Source organism: Anabrus simplex, chromosome 13 (genome assembly GCF_040414725.1).
Source record: "Anabrus simplex isolate iqAnaSimp1 chromosome 13, ASM4041472v1, whole genome shotgun sequence".
NCBI classification, from domain to species: domain Eukaryota; kingdom Metazoa; phylum Arthropoda; class Insecta; order Orthoptera; family Tettigoniidae; genus Anabrus; species Anabrus simplex.
The window spans coordinates 18,822,122-18,842,376 of NC_090277.1; the positions used below are offsets into that span (position 1 = coordinate 18,822,122).

The 20,255-nt window shown below is 42.1% G+C and overlaps 2 protein-coding genes and 1 non-coding gene across 3 annotated transcripts in view; 2 read left to right on the forward strand and 1 right to left on the reverse strand.

The window, feature by feature from the left end:
• Tasp1 (Taspase 1) overlaps positions 1-8,369 on the forward strand; it is a 272,831-nt gene extending 264,462 nt beyond the window's left edge. Inside the window, exon 9 of the mRNA XM_068230008.1 lies at positions 8,216-8,369. Coding sequence (XP_068086109.1) covers positions 8,216-8,251 — 36 coding nt within the window. The 3' untranslated portion in view covers positions 8,252-8,369. The remainder of the gene's footprint in view (positions 1-8,215) is intronic.
• defl (Integrator complex subunit 7) overlaps positions 1-20,255 on the reverse strand; it is a 438,395-nt gene that overhangs the window by 108,380 nt on the left and 309,760 nt on the right. Inside the window, exons 13-16 of the mRNA XM_067157240.2 lie at positions 19,384-19,578; positions 14,256-14,359; positions 12,446-12,532; positions 9,356-9,467 (exon numbers count right to left, since the gene is read on the reverse strand). Of these exons, the coding sequence (XP_067013341.2) occupies positions 9,356-9,467; positions 12,446-12,532; positions 14,256-14,359; positions 19,384-19,578 (498 nt within the window). The remainder of the gene's footprint in view (positions 1-9,355; positions 9,468-12,445; positions 12,533-14,255; positions 14,360-19,383; positions 19,579-20,255) is intronic.
• TRNAS-UGA (transfer RNA serine (anticodon UGA)) lies at positions 17,760-17,836 on the forward strand. Its single transcript has one exon. It is a non-coding gene; the product is annotated as a tRNA-Ser (tRNA).

Genomic DNA, 20,255 nt, shown 5'->3' on the forward strand with positions numbered 1-20,255 from the left:
ACGACTGTCAAAAAAGCGCGTGAGTTTGTTTCCAAACAAGAGCATGTAGAATTTTTCAAATTGCCGCCACCACATAGAGGGCAGCACGGTGCTCTCCTGATTAAAGATGGCTGCTGTCATGTGGAATTGCCTGCCACCACATTTCAAAGGTATCTAGCTAGAGGGCAGCACGGTGCTCTCTAGATTAAAGATGGCTGCTGTCAAAAAGCATTTTTCAAATTATCCGCCACCACATTTCAAAGGTAAGTAGCTAGAGGGCAGCACTGTGCTCTATAGATTAAATATGGGGGATGACAGCTGTCAAAAAAGCACGTGGATTTGTTTACCGATCCTAATCTCGCGCCAGTGAGGTTAAGTTGGTATCACTAAGGTTTAGGCCCGTTAAGATGGCAGCACTGCGGATGACAGGTGATGAATTTGCAGCTACTGTGATAAAGAGGGCAGCACAGTGCTCTGTGGTTGAAAGATGGCAGATGACAGCTGTCAAAAAAGCACGTGGATTTGTTTCTCTCACGCTAGTTAAGTTAAGTTGGTACTACTGATGTTTAGGCCCGTCAAGATGGCAGTACTGAGGTTAGCGATGCGTTGTTGTCTGTCAAAAAGCACGTGGCTGTCAAAAAACACGTGGATTTGTTTACCAATTCAAATCTCGCGCTAGTTAGGTTAAGTTGGTACTAGTGAGGTTTAGGCGTCAAGATGGCATTAGTGAGGTTAGCGATGCGTTGTTATCGATGATAGCTGTCAAAAAGCACGTGGCTTTGTTTACAAATTCAAATTTCCCGCGGGTGGTGGAGGAGACCTCTGGGAGGCCTCTGGCTGTGGTGGTGGTGGAGGAGGCCTCTGGCTGTGGTGGTGGTGGAGGAGGCCTCTGGGAGCCGGAGGAGGTGGTGGCGGCAGAATCCCTGTATTATACTACTCACTCAATATCTGAAGGAGAATGGTATTGATAAAGGCACCGAATGTTCCATGTTGACCACCCAAGGATCAAACAAAGCCTTTAAGGTTCGAGTTCCCATCAAGTTTAAGAAGAGAATATTCAGCCCTGATTTTTGGCCAGAAGATGTGACATTTCGCTCCTTTCGTATCCGACAGCAGTGAACTTACATGCCTCCTATGGAACGTAGAAGGCCTCAAGTCACTTATGCGCACTCCTGAGATATCCATATTAGTTGAAGATTTAATAATCCTAACTGGAACTTTCCTCCTGGAACCAGTCAGCATCAAGGGCTACTATTCGGTTCACTCACTGGCAACGATAGGACATCAAGGCAGACCGTCAGGAGGAGTATCCTGTTTCTACAAGCCGTCTATGGGTAAAATAGTTAGTGAATACACAGAATTCGACATCGTGATCGTCACTTTTAGACACTTTGCTGTAATCCGAATGTACATAAGACCCAACGTTTCTGCAGAAGTTGTCACAGAAACTATTTTGCATGCTTTAGAGAAAGCGAGTAATAACATGCCAATACTACTAACAGGGGACTTTAATTGCCTTCTGGACAAACCCGACCGCATGGCTCTAACTGTTTTCCAAGCCCTTGAAGAAGAAGGATTTCCCCTGGTCAACCAAGAACAACTCCCAACGTACACAGGTTACAATAGCTCGAGTGTCATAGACTTAATATTCTTCAGAGGTAACGAATTTCACATACTACAACAGCACATTCCAATACATACTAGTTTCAAAATAGATGACTTGGAAATCACTGACAGTAAGCAACAATGGGCCCCACGGCACATCAACATAGCATTACAGGAACAGTCACTAGATAAAAATGCAATAACCTCATGTCTATCTAGAGCAGTGCCATCCAAACAGCGCTCCCCAAGCGCTAGCGCTCTGACCGTGCTCTAAGCCAGTGCTCCGAGCGCTTTGGGGAAAGGTAGTTTCGGTCGTGGTGGGAGGAGCTTGGCTGGCTGAGCGAGCGGTCTGCCCGCCGCGCCGAAGTGCTTCGTTGACAGCGTGTAACTAAATCAGTTTCGCAGTTGTCATGACTGAACATTAACAAAAAAAAAAATGTTTTAAAAGGGAGTGGTGAAGCAGCAGCTTTTAAAGCAGAATGGGATATTTCATTTTTCTGTACAGCTTATAAAGGGCACGCCAAATGTATAGTGTGCCACCGAGATTTAACGTGTTTTAAAAAAACTCAATTCAGAACGGCACTACAATGCCAACCACATGGACGATTACGGTGATTTGACAGACACCAGTCGCCAAATGAAGTTGGAAGAATTGAAAGAAAATTTCAAGCAGCACTGTTCTGTAAGTATTATTGTTTTAATTTTAAAATGCTTGTTTACAAACGGGAATGAAGACATGATAGAGTTATTACGTGAAGAACACTAAAATTGTGACTTGCCATATTTTTGTCTGACAGGAGATTGAGAAGAGTGAGATTGGTGGACCCAATTTACGAGCAAGCTACAAATGTTCGCTGCGAAATGCCAAAGCTGGGAAACCCTTCACGGAAGGGAATGTAATCAAGGAGTGCCGAATGGACGCGGCGGCATGTATTTGTCCTATGGAGCCAGTTGATAAATTTGACAAAATCTCTCTTTCTCCTCAAACTGTGGCTCGCAGAATAGACGATATGGCCGTTAATATGGAACAGCAATTAATGGAGAAGGCAGCAAATTTTGTATCCTTTTCCATCACCCTCGACGAATCAACCGTCATTGCGGACACAGCTCAGCTCGTTATTTTTATCGAGGGGTGGATGACTATCTTCGAGTCACCGAGGATTTCCTAGACTGGGTAGCCTTCAAAGACACCACTGCCGGTTTCGATGTTTTCCAAGCAGTGGAGGGTGCTTTTGAGTTAATGGGATTAAAATGGGAGCGGTTGACGAGTGTAACGACGGATGGAGCTGCTGCTTTACGTAGTCTACGCACAGGGTTCCTCAGCTACGTAAAATTAAAAATGGCTGAGAGCGGTAGTACCCTAATGGCGGCGATCCAGTCTTTGATACACCATGAGGCAATCTGTGCAAAAGTCGCCAATCTTAAAGACGTAATGGGAACAGTTGTGCGAATGGTAAATTTTCTTCCTTCCCATGGACTCACGCACCGTCAATTCAGAGAGTACCGGGCGAGTTGGCCGTGGGGTTAGGGGCACGCAGCTGTGAGTTCGCAATTGAGAGATAGTGGGTTCGAACCCCACTGTCGGCAGCCCTGAAGATGGTTTTCCGTGGTTTCCCATTTTCACACCAGGCAAATGCTGGGGCTGTACTTTAATTAATACATTAATTAAAGCCGCGGCCGCTTCCTTCCCTTCCTGGGCCTTTCTTGTATCATCGTCGCCATAAGACCTATCTGCGTCGGTGCGACGTAAAGCAAATACCAACAAAAAGGAAAGAAATTCAATGAGTTCTTGGATGACATCGAAGTGGAGTGTCCGGATATCCCATACCATGCAGAAATAAGATGGCTGAGCAAGGCGAAGTTGCTTCATCGAGTTGTTTACTTGCGGAATGCAATATATACCTTTTATGACATGAAGGGGCGGCAAGAAGTTCTTTTGCGTGATCCTAAGTGGGTGGTGGACTTGGCCTTTTTAAGTGATTTTACTGCCCATCTGAATACTTTGAACACTTAGCTTCAGGGCTAAAAGCAAAATATCTGCAGTATGGTGGGAAAAATTCAAGCGTTCAACAAAAAATTTATTTTTGCGAAAACCAGTTGCGTGCAAGGAACACAGGATATTTTCCAATGCTTGAAACAGTGAAACAAGGTGTCGACTTTGATGAGTACTTTCAGGTAATTCGCCAATTACAAGAAGAGTTTGAAAAGAGATTTTCAGAATTATCAGAACTCCAAGCAGTGTTAGATGTATTTGTTCGACCATTTTCTCTTAGTGCAGATAATGCTCCACAGCTATTTCAATTAGAGTTGCTTAAACTGCAGTGCAATGTTTGTCTTAAAGACCTCTTTCTAATGTCACGAAGTTTAGAAGAATTTTACAGCGGCTTTCCGCAAGAAGAATACCCCCTTTTGTATAAACATGCATGTGCAGTTCTGTCAATATTCGGCTCAACGTACATTTGTGAGAGTTTATTTTCAGTTCTTAAGCTTACCAAAAGTAACCATCGTGCAATTGAGCGATAGAAACTTGCGCAATTGTTTAAGAATAGCTGTGTCCAGAAATATCGTACCCAATTTGGAGAAGACTGTTTGCTCCATAAGTAAAAGCTCGTAAAAACGACTGAGCTAAAGTCACTCAAAGTCTGCACTATCTGTTCATATTGGTATAATTTTGTTGAATTTTCCTCTCAGATATGTTCAAATTTCAGTTTTGAATAAATCACATTACTGTATTCTTTACTTAACACTTGATTTCGTTTCCTGCATATTCCATACATCGGAGTACCTTTCGATTTGTATATGCAGTATATTTGTTACGGCAAAACAGCCCTATGAATATGTCAACAAACCCAGAAATCCGTCGGACGCACGACTGTACGTATGTACTGTATCTAGTCAGCGCGGTCCGAACATTGTCTGTCTGCCTCAGGTCTCCTCGCTGCCACACTGTAGTGGTGGTAAGGGAAGGAGCGCTACTCTGACTGCCCAGTGCTCCCCGAGCGCGGGCGTGCTCTCGGAGCGCAATGGCTGGATGGTCCTGATCTAGAGGGAATATCGATAAGGCCTTAGACCTACTAGGAAATACCTTACTTAACTCAGCGGGAAAGATGACCCCGAAAAGAATAAGCAAGCTCTGGTTTGACGAGGATTGTTACACCTAAAGGGAAGTAACCTTGGAGAAACTCCACAGATGGAGAGAACACAAAACAGAAATAACGCTGAAAGAATATTCAGAAGAAAGGAGTAAATACAAAGTAGTAATCAGAAAGAAGCGACAAGACTTCATTGTAAAGCAAGAGCTGGAGACAGTAGCAGTCGCAGAATCAAAACCGTATAGAATACTTGAACCCTACAGAACGAAAGTGAATCCCACTATACCGATGAAAATATGGGAGGAGCATTTTTCAAGTAAATATCAAAGGACCCAAATGGTCGACATACAGACTTGAACCACGCAGCAGGATCCAATTGTGCCAATCACAGTGGAAGGAGTATGGAACGCATTTCAAAGATGTAAAAAAGGAAAAGCGCCAGGTCTGGACAACCTCACAAACGAGCTTCTAAAAGAATCAGTTTCTCTAACTGTAGTTATATGCACAGCAATATTCAATGAACGCACTGTACAGAGGAAAATCCCTAGGAGGTGGAGGGAATCTACTACCCGGGTGCTATATAAAGGAAAAGGGCCAAAGGACTCACCAGATTCTTATCGTGGGATAGCCCTCGAATGTACTCCTTTTAAAGTATTTACCAAGTTAATATTAGATTGCATCCTACCACAAGCCATGATGTACATACCAGAAGAACAATATGGATTTACTGCCGGTAGATCAACAATCCAAGCAATTGAGAGGGTACTTAACATCATATGGGATGCTACAAGCTTAACTGGAGGCTTCGTTTACGCTATTTTCGTGGATTATACTAAAGCGTTCGATGGAGTTAACAGAACCATTCTATTTAGGAAACTATCTTAGGACCAGGGAATCCACTATTGCACTGGCTTACGGTTAGTGATAAAGTAGGCCAGTCTGGACTTATAACCCAGACTAATGGCGTACTCCAAGGGAACCCTCTCAGCCCAATGCTTTTTAATCTGTTGACTCACAATGTCATCAGTGAGGTGGCCTCGGAAGATATTGCAATGTTCCTGTACGCTGATGACATGATATTGCTATCAAAAAACAGAAAATCCCTGCAGCAAGGACTCAATAAGCTAAACGAATGGTCTCTGAGAAATGATCTATAGATAAATACCAGCAAAAAAAAAAAAAGTTATGAAATTTAGGCGAGGAGGAAATATCTCTACAGAAGATGTCTTTGAGTGTGGCAATAACAGACTAGAGCTGGTAAACTCATATCGTTATTTAGGCTTAACCTTGCAAGTAACTGGGAAGACGTTTACTAAACACATAGAGGAACGTTGCACTGCAGCGATGAAATCCATATTTGAAATAAAGAGCATTGAGAAACTATCAGTATGAACTGCCCTCATTCTCTTTAACATTAAGATAGCTCCAATAGCCTGCTATGCCATCAGCAAAATATGGACGCACCTCACTATGGCCAACCTGGGGAGACTGGAAGCTGTGAAAGCCACCTACCTGAAAAGAGCATTACGGCTACACAGAACAGTTCGGACACGGTAGACACAGATTTTTTCATAAGGGAGATAATGATAAGTAATAATCTAGAATCCACCCCAGCATATGAGGCTCACATCGAACAAAGACAGCAAAAGCTTGCAGCAATAGATCCAGACGTCTATGAAACTCCTGCAATTAACACAGATGTATGGAAAGAGTCCAACTTTGAACTCCGACATGTCTTCACGCGGACAGCAGCGCATGGCTTTCACCACAGAATTTGTCACCAACAAGGTTACCATCGTGCTTCAACCCAGTGTTCCTGTACGCTCTGCGGTTTGTATTGCCCTCAGTACGGTACCACTTGATCGATTGTAAGGAGAGGATAAATTCCCTGAATTTCTATGCAAACGATGATAACTCTCAAGGGACCATATAACCATTCTTTGTTAAACGTACACAGTGTGTTTAATAAATCTATTATTTAAAACAAAATCATATCATTTGTTACCTAGCAACAAATTTTATTCCTTGAATAACAACAATTGTGAATTATACTGCATCATTTTTTTAACCTCAAGATCTACAGCAAGAGTGCTCAAGAACCTCTACATGAACTTCTATTTTTAATTCTTCAAGAAAAGTGTCATAAGTGTTACAATTGTGTTGACTTCCTGCCATTTTTGTGTCAGCTGATGATGACATGGACATATCGAAACCGGTCCCATAACATATTAAATATGTTGATACATTAATTTGTGCAACAATATTATTGTACTGAATAGGTGGAACATCTTTCTCTTTTTAGCATTGTAATTATTAGTTCAATACGGATCAGTGATGAAGTTTTTAACTTTAAAAGAGTGCAAGAGAGTCACCCATTTCTTAATGTAGGAGCTGATAATGCTGGTCCTTTCTTCGTCAAGAGGGGAAACGTAAGACAACAAAGAGTTACATTGTATTGTTCATCTGTCTGGCTAGCAAGGCTAGACATGGAAAATACTACATCATCTATAGTGATAATGGCACTAACTTCATTGCAGCAATGGAAGGCATCACACCTCCCAGCTCTCCACACTTTGGGAAGCAGCTGTCAAATTCACTTGAGAAGAGTTGCGGGTAATGCACTACTGGCATTTGAGGAGCTATGTAATCTTACTGCACATCTCATCTCTTATCTGCCTTATCCAATGACCCTAATGACCTTAATTATTTATCACCTGCTCACTTCCTAATTGGTGTCCCCCTCACAACCATTCCTGAGCCTGACGTTACTGACCCGCCCTTCAACAGATTGTCTCGATGGCAGCGTATCCAGGCAATGCAGCAGCAGTTGTGGAAGAGGTGGTCTGCCAATTACCTGAATTCACTGCAGCAGAGCAAGAAATGGGCCTGTCCCAAGGAGAGTCTAGCTATTGGAAAAGTTGTTCTTCTGAAGGAGGTCAAACTTCCTCCTCTTTGTTGGATGTTGACTGTGGTGGAGACTGTTCACCCTGGGAAGGATATACTTGCACGAGTGGCCACCATCAGAACAAAGAGTGGTCTTTTTAAAAGACCATTACCTGTTGAACACAAAACAGGATCGTTGTGGCTAACATGTGTGTTTCATGTGAATATTTGTTTCTTTTTTTCATTTCAGAGTGTGTTGTGCTTGTGACTTGAACTGAGAACTCTACAGTGTGTGTGAATAGTTCATTTCTTCTTAATTTCACACTGGATAATAATGGATGAGGACACAGTCAGCTTATTTAGTACCTTCTGTTAACAGTTGTGCTTGTGTTTGTTTTGCTTATGTTTACATGTATATTTTGTTGAATGATCAACTCATTTTGATTACTGAATTGAACTCCGTGTGTCAGTGCCTGTGTGATGCTTGAATTGAACTGAACTATCATGAGGGCATATCAGGCAATTTAATTTAGTTGAATCATGGTATTCAACAGTGGGGAGCATGTTCCGGCTTAGCCATGGCTAGTCCACCTAGTTATTCGCTACCACTTTTGAACAGATAACAGCACCCTTCAGTGTGTTCTTTTTTTTTGTAGGTCCTACCCAGAAGTGGTGTGGATGGAAGGAGATGAGCGACCACTCTGCTTGGGTGCCTCGAGTAAGAGGCGATGAGAGGATGTGACTGACTGTTATCGAGGGCACCTGCCCACCAGTAGCCAGTATTCTGTATTTCTAATGTGTAATGTAAGTGTCATAAGTGGAATAAATGTTATTAATTCAAGTGAGTGATTTACGTTCAAAACACTACTGGAAGTGAAAAAACGATTTACTGCAATGCTTGGTGTAAGAGGTGATAGCAGAAAGCTTGCACCTTACAATGTCCTAAAACAAAAAACAATGCCTAAAACCATATTCATATCCAAGTAAAAGGGTAGATGGACACATCAGTCATACGAAATTGGATATGAACGGTTTGGTGAGATCTAGCAGGGTCCCTTCTTCTCATGTTGGACAGTTTTCTTTTTCTGCCCGTATGTCATGTACTTTATTAGTTTGTGTTTATTAGCACATGTTTATTTCATTCCAGGTCATATTGTGAGCTCGTAATGGCAAGAATATTTCCCAGTGTCAGTACTTCAAACCCACATGTCCAACTTATCTCATGTAGCCTGTTTGACTTTTCTCGCTGGAATTTTATGCCAAATGATGATGAACCGAAAATGAGTTGAGCCAATTGTGTGTATATTATATATATGATGTATCATTTAAATGTAAATTTTTTAAAATATCTGAATTGCTTGAGTAATTTACACGTCCAAATTTCCTGCATACGATATCTATTTCAATGGCTACCACCACTGCTGTAGCTATCACTTCCATCTGTATAACCTCCTAAATCAACACATTCGTCCTGCAAACACGGTATTTCCTCATCAGTAATACAACCCATCGCTCACCGTGCCGCCATTTCTGTTTACATCGAGTGCGACCTTGCCACGATATGTGCGTCAGATATTTCCAAAGATCACTAAACGTTAAGATACACAGCAATCTTTTATAAATACTTGGTGCTAAGAATGCCAGCGCAGACATATACGCTCATAAAACACAGGTACAATATATTAGGAAGGGGGTTAACAAACAGAGCACAAATGTCACCAGCTGAAGCTACATGTGGGTCACCCTAGAATCTAGGAAACTCCAGTGCAAGTCTAAAATAACAGAAGCTAGTTTACCTGGTGGGTGATGGTCTTGACGTCATCCGTCCTCGTCAGCTGCTGGGCCACGGCGCTGGCTTCTCGACAGCAGTGGATCAGATGCTGAGTCTCCACGCTCGAATGGTGAGAGCTACCGCAGAAACAAGACAAGCCTTTAAGAATGTTCCAGAGCAGGAGCTCACAAAGTGCTAGGAGTGTATTTCATCTGCAAGACACAAATGTTAAGAACAAATAATAATGATCAAGGATGCTATTTACAACTTTGTATATACACATCTTTTCTTTTTACAAGTCGCTTTATGTCCCACCGACACAGACGGTGTGATAGGAAAGGCCTAGGAGTGGGAAGGAAGCGTCTGTGGCCTAATTAAGGTTCGGCCCCAGCATTTACCTCATGCGAAAATGGGAAACCACAGAAAACCATCTTCAGGGCTGCCAACAGTGGGGTTCGAAACCACTATCTCCTGAATACTGGCCACACTTAAGCGATTGCAGCTATCCAGCTTGGTATATAAACATCCTGTTGCAGATAAGTGATCTAAGAGATCTGAAATGGGTGACTGTGAGCAGACACTCGTAGCTCACACTGAAAGGAAATCCACAACATTTTCTCAGGAATAGAAATTTCAGGAAACATTTCTACTATCTTTATTGTTACAAGGGTTTCATACAATAGTAGTGTATATTATTGTTGCTGGTTTTACATGACAAATTCTGGTTTCGGAATGTTAACTTGGTATCAAGCATGGAATAATGCTAGGCAGTTTCTAAGAAACAAAAAATGCCTGGAGAACATAAGTAACGGGCCCCAGAGTTCTCCGTATCAATGCGGGCAGCGGTGGTTGATGGGCCCCAGAAATCTCTTCTTTTTACACATGGGCAACGTTTGCAGATTATCGTGCTATCTGCTGGTTAAACTCTGTACTACTTGCAACCTGTGGTGGAGTAGTGGGATCATAGATGTTAGTGCTGTACACTTGTACACACTGTGCAGCTATGAAAACTACATATACATATATATATATATATGGGTGTTCTGATCACTGCTGCAATCTGGTGATGAGATTATAAGTTTCATCTGAATAGGGAGTTTGAGGTTGGTATCTTCAATACTTTTCCAGTTACAGTAATTATAAATTGTATACCTCTGCACCCTGCCGCCAATGGAACTCGAACCAGCTAACCATGTTATCAGACAATACGTGTAATATATTTATTTGCCAGCTCTGTTGCTGTCGTGGGCCAATGTGCAGGCAAAAGGTACTTCACATATGACTTAGTCATTTTATTTATTTCCACTTTCACGAAAAACAAATGTAGACACACCAGAATCAAAATGTTTAAACTCACAGTAATTCTTATTTATTAGGCAACAGATAAGACACAGACATCCATTACACACAAATTCACACACTGTAAAGCAAATTATGTTTTAAAAAAATGGAAAACAATGTCTTTTAGAGTTCCACTGTTCAAACTGTGTACCCGTTTCCCTCCGATTACTGCTCGACAAATATGTGGCAATGGCATTCCTTCTTTAAAAAAGAAAAGGAAACGTGTTCTTTTAGTTAGCTGCAGTTCCGCATGCTTCACAATTGTTGACAGAAGATTGTATTGTCATCTGACAATAACTCGATGTCTGAGCAGGCCTGGTGTGACGTGTAATTCGGGTGACCAAACCCTCATCCAATAAGCTGAGTTCCAGATGGAACTGCTCCACCCCCGTGCTAGGCAGCCTTCTAGCAGGTTGTCTGCTACACAACCAGGCATCTCTAATTCTGTTGACTTTAGCACAGATGTCCACAGCTGCAGCACTATGCGAGTGCTTCTCTCTTGTCTTCTCTTGAAAGCAGAGTGAACACCAAATTCAGAAATTCCTAATTTTGTAGCAATCTGCTGATGTTGACTAGCAGTTAGTTTCTATCTTGCTAAAGAGATGTCAATGTTGGAAAACAGTCTAAAGCAGGAGAGACATTCAAGAGGAAGGTGAAATAGCTATCAGTAGATGATTCCAACAAAAAGACAAGTTTTGGTACAGCAATGTAACAGAATCCAGGCTGACGTTATTAGATATCCACATAATTAAATACCCTATTTTAGTTTGTAATAGATCAGAATGAGCAAATACCAGGCGCAGGGAACTGATAAAAAATCTACTAAATTTCAATTATCAGTTGCAACAAAATATATAGGCTTCGAGAGGAGAGTTTTAGATGATGATGATGATTCTTGTTTAAAGCTCGGTCACTGGCCTCTAATGAAACAATAATTAAAACTTTAAAATGTATCCACCAACGAGAATCTGAAACGAAGGATGTTAAAAAATGATAGTGAATCCAAAACAATCTGTGGATCCGATTCACTATGCCTTAGGATGATGCTTGTTGTCCAAAGGGCCAAAATGAAGGTTACCGGCCTCTCATAACTGGTAAAGCAGAACCATGATGTGTGGTACTAATGTAGAGCCAGGGCAACACAGAGAGCAATGGCAGTTGTAGTAGCCATTATTGCTCTAATGGTCCATGGTGTTCATCATGTTACGGTGCTAATCACAAATTGTCTCATGGTTCCAAAAGTATCATCCGTTACTCGCCCCTTTTATTCGCCTCTTATGACAGGCAGAGTGTCCCCCACACATGGGATAAAAGGAAGGATCTGACGCTTCGAAAAGTGAAAGTATCGGACAAAGAGCCACAAAGGATGTGAAAATGAAATTCTCCCTAGGCCCCGAATGCTCTAATAGTGTCAAGGTCGGGAAAGAACAAGAGTTGACCAAGGGAGGTTGGACAGGAGCCTGGCACTAGTAAGGGCCCCACGTTCCAACGTTGAGAGCCCCTAAGACCCCCTTTAGTCACGTCTTAAAACAGGCAGGGGATACCGAGCGTGTCCAGCCACAGGAAGTCATTTTGTAGTCTCCTGAGTGTAAGGTAGAACAGCAAAGGAAAATTGTCTGGACACACAATATGACAGGACAAGATGGAGGATAAAGTTGTCTGGATGAGCAGATCCGTTGTTTAGGCTCGTGTAATAAAGGTCCAGATCACTTGCTGTGTTACATTTCGTTGAAAGAATAAAAGATCAATAGGAAGTAAAAAAGAGCAAATTTACCTGAAATCCAAAACAGCTTCATCTTGGTAATTGGCCTGTGCTACCCTCTCGATGCTGTGAGCCATTAGAAGACACATCTGCTGCAATCTGTTGGTCGTTAAGGAAACTATGCAGCACACATGGCACTGGGATACTACAACGTTCGTGCACAGTTCAGTTTCTCTCAATCCAGACCTCTGAAAGGTTGTTTAAGCTCTGTCAATGAGCTCGGTGTGATGAGAACTAACACACCCCAACCTCAAGAGTGTGCTCTGCTGCAGATTACGTTCAGCAAGTATAGCACTATTGTTATAACTTTTTGAAGTAAAAAATAAATAAGAGAATCTTGCATTGTCCTTTGATGCATCCTTACTCTTGATGTTTTTCTAACACCATACGGCACGGACAGTCACTGCATTCTGCACGCTTAACCCATCCCCCTTATGAACAGCAAACTGTTGCAGAGCATAAAATGCCCGCCACACATTATGGACGTAGATTTATCTCAAGTTATTTTAATCAAACCTTCCTTATATTTTAGTGCATGTTTAAAAAATACCAATAAAATGTACTTGTATCGTAATGGTACATGTTAAAGCACAATGATGTTGGTTGTTTAAAGCGGCCTAACACCTAGGTCATCTGCCCCTAATGATACGAGGTGCAACGAAATGAAACGATAATTAAAACTTCAAAATGAATCTACAACGAATGATGATCAAAACATGACCATGAATCCACAACAATGAGTGGATCTAATTCACAATGCCTGAGATGATGCTTGTTCCTGCTAGAGTGGTACTGATCAGACTTGCATGACGCTATACGTATGTGGATGGAATCTTGGAGATTAAATGTCTCTCTTTTAACCTAAAGGACGACTCCGTGTGGAGGCGTGCGCTACAACGAGACGGCTCTCCAACTTATACCACTTCAGTCAGTTATGTGTGTGTTTGAACACCTGCTATAGCTCCGCATACCTGACCCTACCACTTTCACCACTTGAAATAACAGCTCCTCTAAAATAAGTCACCAAAGTTGAAATCAATATCATTGTCCAGTATAACTTCAACGAAGTCCATTGTAATTTCCGCTCCTCTCTACACTTCGCAAACTGCTCGATGAAGTGATCTTCAGATATTAGTGATATTGTATAATCTCATGTAACTTTATTACAAGATAAACAGACACGTCAGAATGCGGATGTTTGTTTTCGTAATTCGTAGCAAGACGCTAGGCAGCACATCGACTTGAGCACATGCAAATGATATAGCTGACACTGAACTACATGACAATGTAGACTGTACAGTTTGCATTTTCTTGCAACTAACTCAAAAAAGAACTCTTGAGATAAAACTATAAATATAGTACAAGTACTCAGTCTGTAGCTTTCTATCACTGTAGTTTTAGTTAAATATCACCCAAAAAAACCAAAGACATGAATTGTTTTCCAATTAAATGCGGAAAGTGGCCTACTGAGCAACGTGCTTCTGCCATGTTTCACAAAGCATGTGCTTTGGTGCTTTTAGTAATACTGCAGATCGTTCTCTCTCCACAGTCACTCTTTGTTGTTCACTAATGATGTTCTTCACTTCATCTAAATAAATGCAATGTAAATCTGCAACAAAAGCAATAAACAAAGCAGGGAACAGACCAGAAACAAAGCACATATGCTGGGAACATTACGCTCGCAGTTAAAGGTTGTTGACAACTTCTCATTTTTTCAGAAACTTCTTATTTCATGTTCAAGGGAGAAATGGAAAGTTTCCAAAGAGCAATATATAATAATCACAACACTAATTTTATTTTCTCTGCGCTGCAAGAAGGATACATTTGGATGTTGGCTAACGAAGCTGGATCTGCATCAAACGCCGACTGGTAAAGCTTCCAGTACAAGTCGGCACATGTTCGGAACTCCTTGACGCTCTTTCTCAGCTGCAACAGACAACAAGAACCATATCACCTGCACCTTTCAAGTATTGAACACTGTTAGTAAGATGTCATGCTTTCCCCCGGATATTAGGCCACATTTCAGTTACCGTATGGTAACCTTGGTCAAGACAGTGTGAGGCCGCCAGTGATTTTACATTGTGGAGGACAAACAGGAAAATACACATGACAGAAATAAAAATTCCCAATGAATGTGTGTCTACCCCTAAGTACAGTTTCCTGATATGTACAATCATCATCATCATCATCATCATTTTCCAGTTCCAGTTTCCCACGTGTGGTATATAAGTGCTCGCCACTTCTTGCTGTCAAAGTATAGTTTCTGTCCTCCCACTTGACATTCCTCTTGTGGACCTCCGATTTCACTGACTCTATCCATCTATTCCTTGACTTCCTACTGGCCTCTCCCCTTTCACTTCTCTGTTCCGTCCATCCTCATAACGTGTCCAAACCATTGTAGCCTGCGTCTTCCTAAAAACTCGGTAACAGGTATTTTGATGCCAGCCTGTTTGCTTCATTTCTAAGCTGGTCTTTGGTTCATTGTCCTGATGACTGGATTTACTATTAGCCTTGTTATGTAGGGTAAATGTTTCAAGTCCATAGGTGAGAATTGGAATGAAATAGATATGAAACATGGTCAATTTTGCTTTCTGGGGTATTTTATCATCCTAGAGTAGATTTCTCACTTGAAAATAAAATTGAGAAGTTTTCCGAGTCCTATAAAATATTTCTTAGTTTACCGTGTTATCTTTTGAAATGATACGTCCAAGGTATTTGAAGTTACAAACAGACTGCAATAGAGTTTGCCTTTCTGTTGATAGTCATTTCAAGGGGTTTTGTTTTCTTTAAAATGCCATTCCCGAGATTTAGTTTCTCCTGTACTTCTGCTTCATTTTCTCCCCAGATCAGAACATCTTGTGCAAATATTAGAGTTCAATGTTGCCATCAGAATGCTAACATCAGAATATTGCAATGTTTATGATCCGATCCATAACAATGACGAACAGGGCACTTCCCTGCTGGGTTTCAAACCAATCTGATCTTCCATCCCCTACCTGGACACAGCTTGAGCACTTTTGATAGAGCATCTTTACTTTATTGATCAGGAAGTTTGGCACACCTGTACCGTATAGGCATTCCCAGATTATCTCTCTAGTCACACTGCCGTAGGCCTTCTCGATGTCCATAAAAACCATCTAAGTTCTTGCCATATTCCCAGTGCTTCTCTGTTAGCATTCTGATGGCAAATATCAGGTCTATAGAGCTTCGGTTCTTCCTCCTCTTCCAATAACGGTTCAACTATATTTCTGATTCTTCTTTGAATTATCTTTTCCAGAAGTTGAAGTGAGTGAGAAAGTAGAGTGATTCCCCCGTTATGTCTGCATTTCTTCATATGAAGGAGGATGATGATACTTTTCATCCAGCAGTCTGGTATCATGTTCTCTTTCCAAAGGACAGCCATGAGGTGCAAGGAATCGGCTGTCGCCTGGAAGTGAAGACTACAGTACACCCACTCGGTTGATTACGGACAGGTCTGACAGGGTTTTAAAATATCCCAGCAGTTATGCCCAGGTAAGGACCATTGAAACCAGCAAGCTCAACGTCAACACCAGACTGGTAAAATATGCAATGGCATATTCCTCAACTGTGAAGTGAAACCGATTCTTGTGTCTACATGGAAACTGCAGACACCTACGCGCTCGCCACGTACAGGGTGTCCACACTGTTTGTACCGTCATCCTCTACTCCTCCACTTATCTCTGAGGTTGCTGGAGCCATCCGGGCTCATTCTGGTTTTGGTCCATGATTTAAGGGTCGGATGCCCCTTCCTGATGCCACGTGATTTTTGAGATAAAAATATCAATCCAGAACTGACTGGGACTTGAACCCCAGCTTTGCGGGTGGGAGGCCAGCAGTTAACCTCATCCCCGTCATCTATTAACGCTAATCAGGAAAAATGGAAGAAGCCTGACCCTTCCAGAACTGAAGGATCAGCAAAATGGAGGGAGAGGTGACGAAGGGTGTGAAAATGATACTCCCTGAGCATTTCAAATTGAATACCATACAGCATACAGTGATTGTAGTGAGGCTGTAAAGGAGAGGGCACTTAAGTCACTGGTAAAAACCTGGGTGGAGTACAGTTCAGGTGTTTGGGACCCTCACCCACGATTACTGTCCGGCTCCACGGCTAAATGGTTAGCGTGCTCGCCTTTGGTCACAGGGGTCTCGGATTTGAATCCCGGCAGGGTCGGGAATTTTAACCATCATTGGTTAATTTCGCTGACAAGGGTGCAGGTCGCCTACGGGGGTCAAATCAAAAGACTTGCACCTGGCAAGTCGAACATGTCCTCCAACACTCCCGGCACTAAAAGCCATACGCCATTTCATTTACCGTTGGGGTCGGAGGAGAACAAGAACTGACGACGGGAGGTCGAATGGTGCAAGCTCAGCGTTGCCAACCAAGTCCTTAAGGTCCTCTTACAACAGCCCTCTACAGGTCAGGTGCAATTACAAACACGCCCAACATGTGTTCTCATGACTCGCACATCGTTCAATACAGTGCTGTAGACTATCGAACGTGTTGCTGCAATCTATATATTAAAACAGCTTTGTCCAGCCTGTCTGGCCGTTCTACTGGACAGATTTGATTCATTCTTTTTTTATTCCCTCCAGAATTCCTTGCCGCTGAATCATCAAGCATTGGTCCACTTTTGAGTAATCCTCAAAATAAATCACTAAATGACTGTATACATCAGCTTGCAGGAATACTGACAAAGCTAACCCATTAAAAGTGGCAGGAAAACCTGCAATTTCAACCTAATTTGCTACACATACAACTTAATATTATTCGGGGGTAAGGGGAGGAGTGACATGTAGAAATAATTGAAAATGCCCTATTTTAGGTGTTGAATTCACAGCTATCATGGCGGCTGACACTCCAAATGCCGTTTAAGTCTCCTTCGGCATGGGGGGGCGCGAAGAGGTGAGAAAGGAAATGTCCAAAATGATCGACATTACGGTTGTATGTTACAGCATATCTCTCAACTTACTACAATCTGGGGTGTAAGACACTTACAGGACATGGAAAAAGCAACCAATATTAGTGAATGAATATTGAATTTTCACGACCGCATTGTAATCGAAACAGACTTTCAACGTATTAGGTAGTGTTACGTACATGTACTTAACATCTCTTCAACACGTACTACATGTACGTAACACGACTTAATAGGTTGAAAGTTGGTTTCGATTACAATGTGGTCGTGAAAATTCAATATTCATTGACATGCCCCACAACGGGCGACTTAAACGCACTCTACAGTGTGCTAGCAGTAGTGCCAGACCTGTAGCTCAGATCCTTTCAAACAGAACAAAGATGGCCTCGGCCACCATAGCTCAATTGGTAGAGCAACCGACGTGAAATCGGGAGGTTGTGGGTTCGGATCCCACTGGTGTCCGGCTGGCCATTTTGTTCTGTACTTAACATCTCTTCAACACGTACTACATGTACGTAACACGACCTAATACGTTGAAAGTCTGTTTCGAAACCAATATTAGTGTCGACAAGGTCACTGACACACTGGATATCAAGTTCAGCCTCCATCGGCATGAGGTTCAGAGGGATTCATAAAGAAACTGTCCAAAATGACCGACAGTTCTCGGGGTTTGTGAGGCTAATTGGTGACGGTCCCAATGACAGTCTACTGCACGAATCTTAAACACATATAATCATAACGTTTTTGTTTTATTCGTCTGAAATGATGATAGAAATGTGGACAGAAAGTGCAAGGTAGCTAAGGAAGAATGGCTGAAGGAGAAGTGCAAGGATGTCGGAGGCTGTATGGTCCTGGGAAAGGTAGATGCTGCATACAGGAAAATCAAGGAAACCTTTGGAGAAAGGAGTTCTAGGTGTATGAATATTAAGAGCTCAGATGGAAAGCCACTTCTAGGGAAAGAAGACAAAGCAGAAAGATGGCAGGAGCATATCCAACAGTTGTATCAAAGACAGGTGATGCAGGAAATATTAGATTAGGAAATGGTCTTAAAATAGATTAATATTGTTACTTGGGTAGTAAAATAACTAACGATGGCAGAAGTAAGGAGGACATAAAATGCAGACTAGCACAAGCAAGGAAGAGCTTTTTTAAGAAAAGAAATTTGCTCACTTCAAACATTGATATCGGAATTAGAAAGATGTTTTTGAAGACTTTCGTGTGGAGCGTGGCATTTTACGGAAGTGAAACATGGACGATAACTAGCTCAGAAAGAAAGAGAATAGAAGCTTTTGAAATGTGGTGTTACAGAAGAATGCTGAAGATGAGATGGATAGATCGAATCACGAATGAAGAGATACTGAATCGAATTGGTGAGAGGAGATCGATTTGGCTAAATTTGACGAGAAGAAGAGCTAGAATGATAGGACACATTTTAAGACACCCAGGACTTGTTCAGTTGGTTTTTGAAGGAAGTGTAGGTGGTAAGAACGGTAGGGATAGACCAAGGTATGAATATGACAAGCAGATTAGAGCAGATGTAGGATGCAATAGTTACGTAGAAATGAAAAGGTTAGCACAGGATAGGGTGGCATGGAGAGCTGCATCAAACCAGTCTATGGACTGATGACTCAAACAACAACACATATTGGTATTATAAATTTACTCATTCAGGACAAATATTTCATGTTCCCTATGGGAATCAACATCTATATAAAATTTGTATTGATTAAGTGGATCTAACCCCATACCACGGAAACATACTGTATGCGCTAAGTTTATTGCTGGTGAACTGACAATGCATTTTACTTAAGCTGGACTGCTGCCTACTTAATCGTTTGAGCACACCGATGAACGACGACAGGAGCAATAATGATCATCGAACATTGTCGCACCAGAGTTTCTCGGAATTCCTGAGGGCTCATTTCTTCCTTCCGAGTGAAAATGCCGTTGATTTGGAATTCTACTCTACTATCCTGAGATAAATTTCTACTTCAAATAAGAACAAGAGATCACCTGGTTGGTGATATGGCCATAACGCTGCAGGTGGTCCCTGGTGTTCTCTGCAATGGCGGAGGCCACAGCTGGAGGAGGAGCCGTACACAGGCTGTGACAAGTGTGCACCAGCTGAGCCAGGCACTGCAGGAACTCCGCCCGCAGACGAGTGTACTCTGACTGGAACTGGAGATGCTGTGCCGGCGTGCTGGCAGCCTACAAGGAGAGTCAAACAAAAAATAAATATAGACAGAGACAAATTACGGCACAATCGATCCAAATACGAGGAAGGAATAGAAACTGGCAATGGATGGGATGACATGAAGCTGAATATGAGGAAACAGGCTGAAATATGGGGAAAGGAAGAAAAGAAAAAGAAACACTGGTGGTGGAATACGGACTGTGAGGAAGCGGTTGAGAATCGCAGGAAAGCCTGGAGAGACTGGAGCATTAAGAAGAACCTGGAAAAATGGGAAGTTTTCCTACGAGTAAGGAAGGAAACAGCCAGAACCATAAGATGGACCAAAAGACAGAGGATGAAGCAGGAATTGGATGAAATTGAAAACAACTTCAGGAAAAACAATAGTAGAGACTTTTTTGGGAAATTCAAAAAGAGCCTGAGTGGATATAAAGGCAGAGAACTCTTTGTAAGAGATAAGAATGGGGATCTGGCAGTTAGTGCGAAGGAGAACTGTAGGATACTTGCAGAATACTTTCATGACCTGTTAAACTGTGAACCACCTGAAGAAGAGCTGGAGCTGGGGAAAAACACAGAAGAGAGAGAGTCATGTCCTCCAACTAGAGATGAGGTCGCACAGGCCATAAGCGATCTAAAGAATAACAAAGCAACCGGAGAAGATGGAATATCAGCTGAGATGATTAAGTGGGGAGGT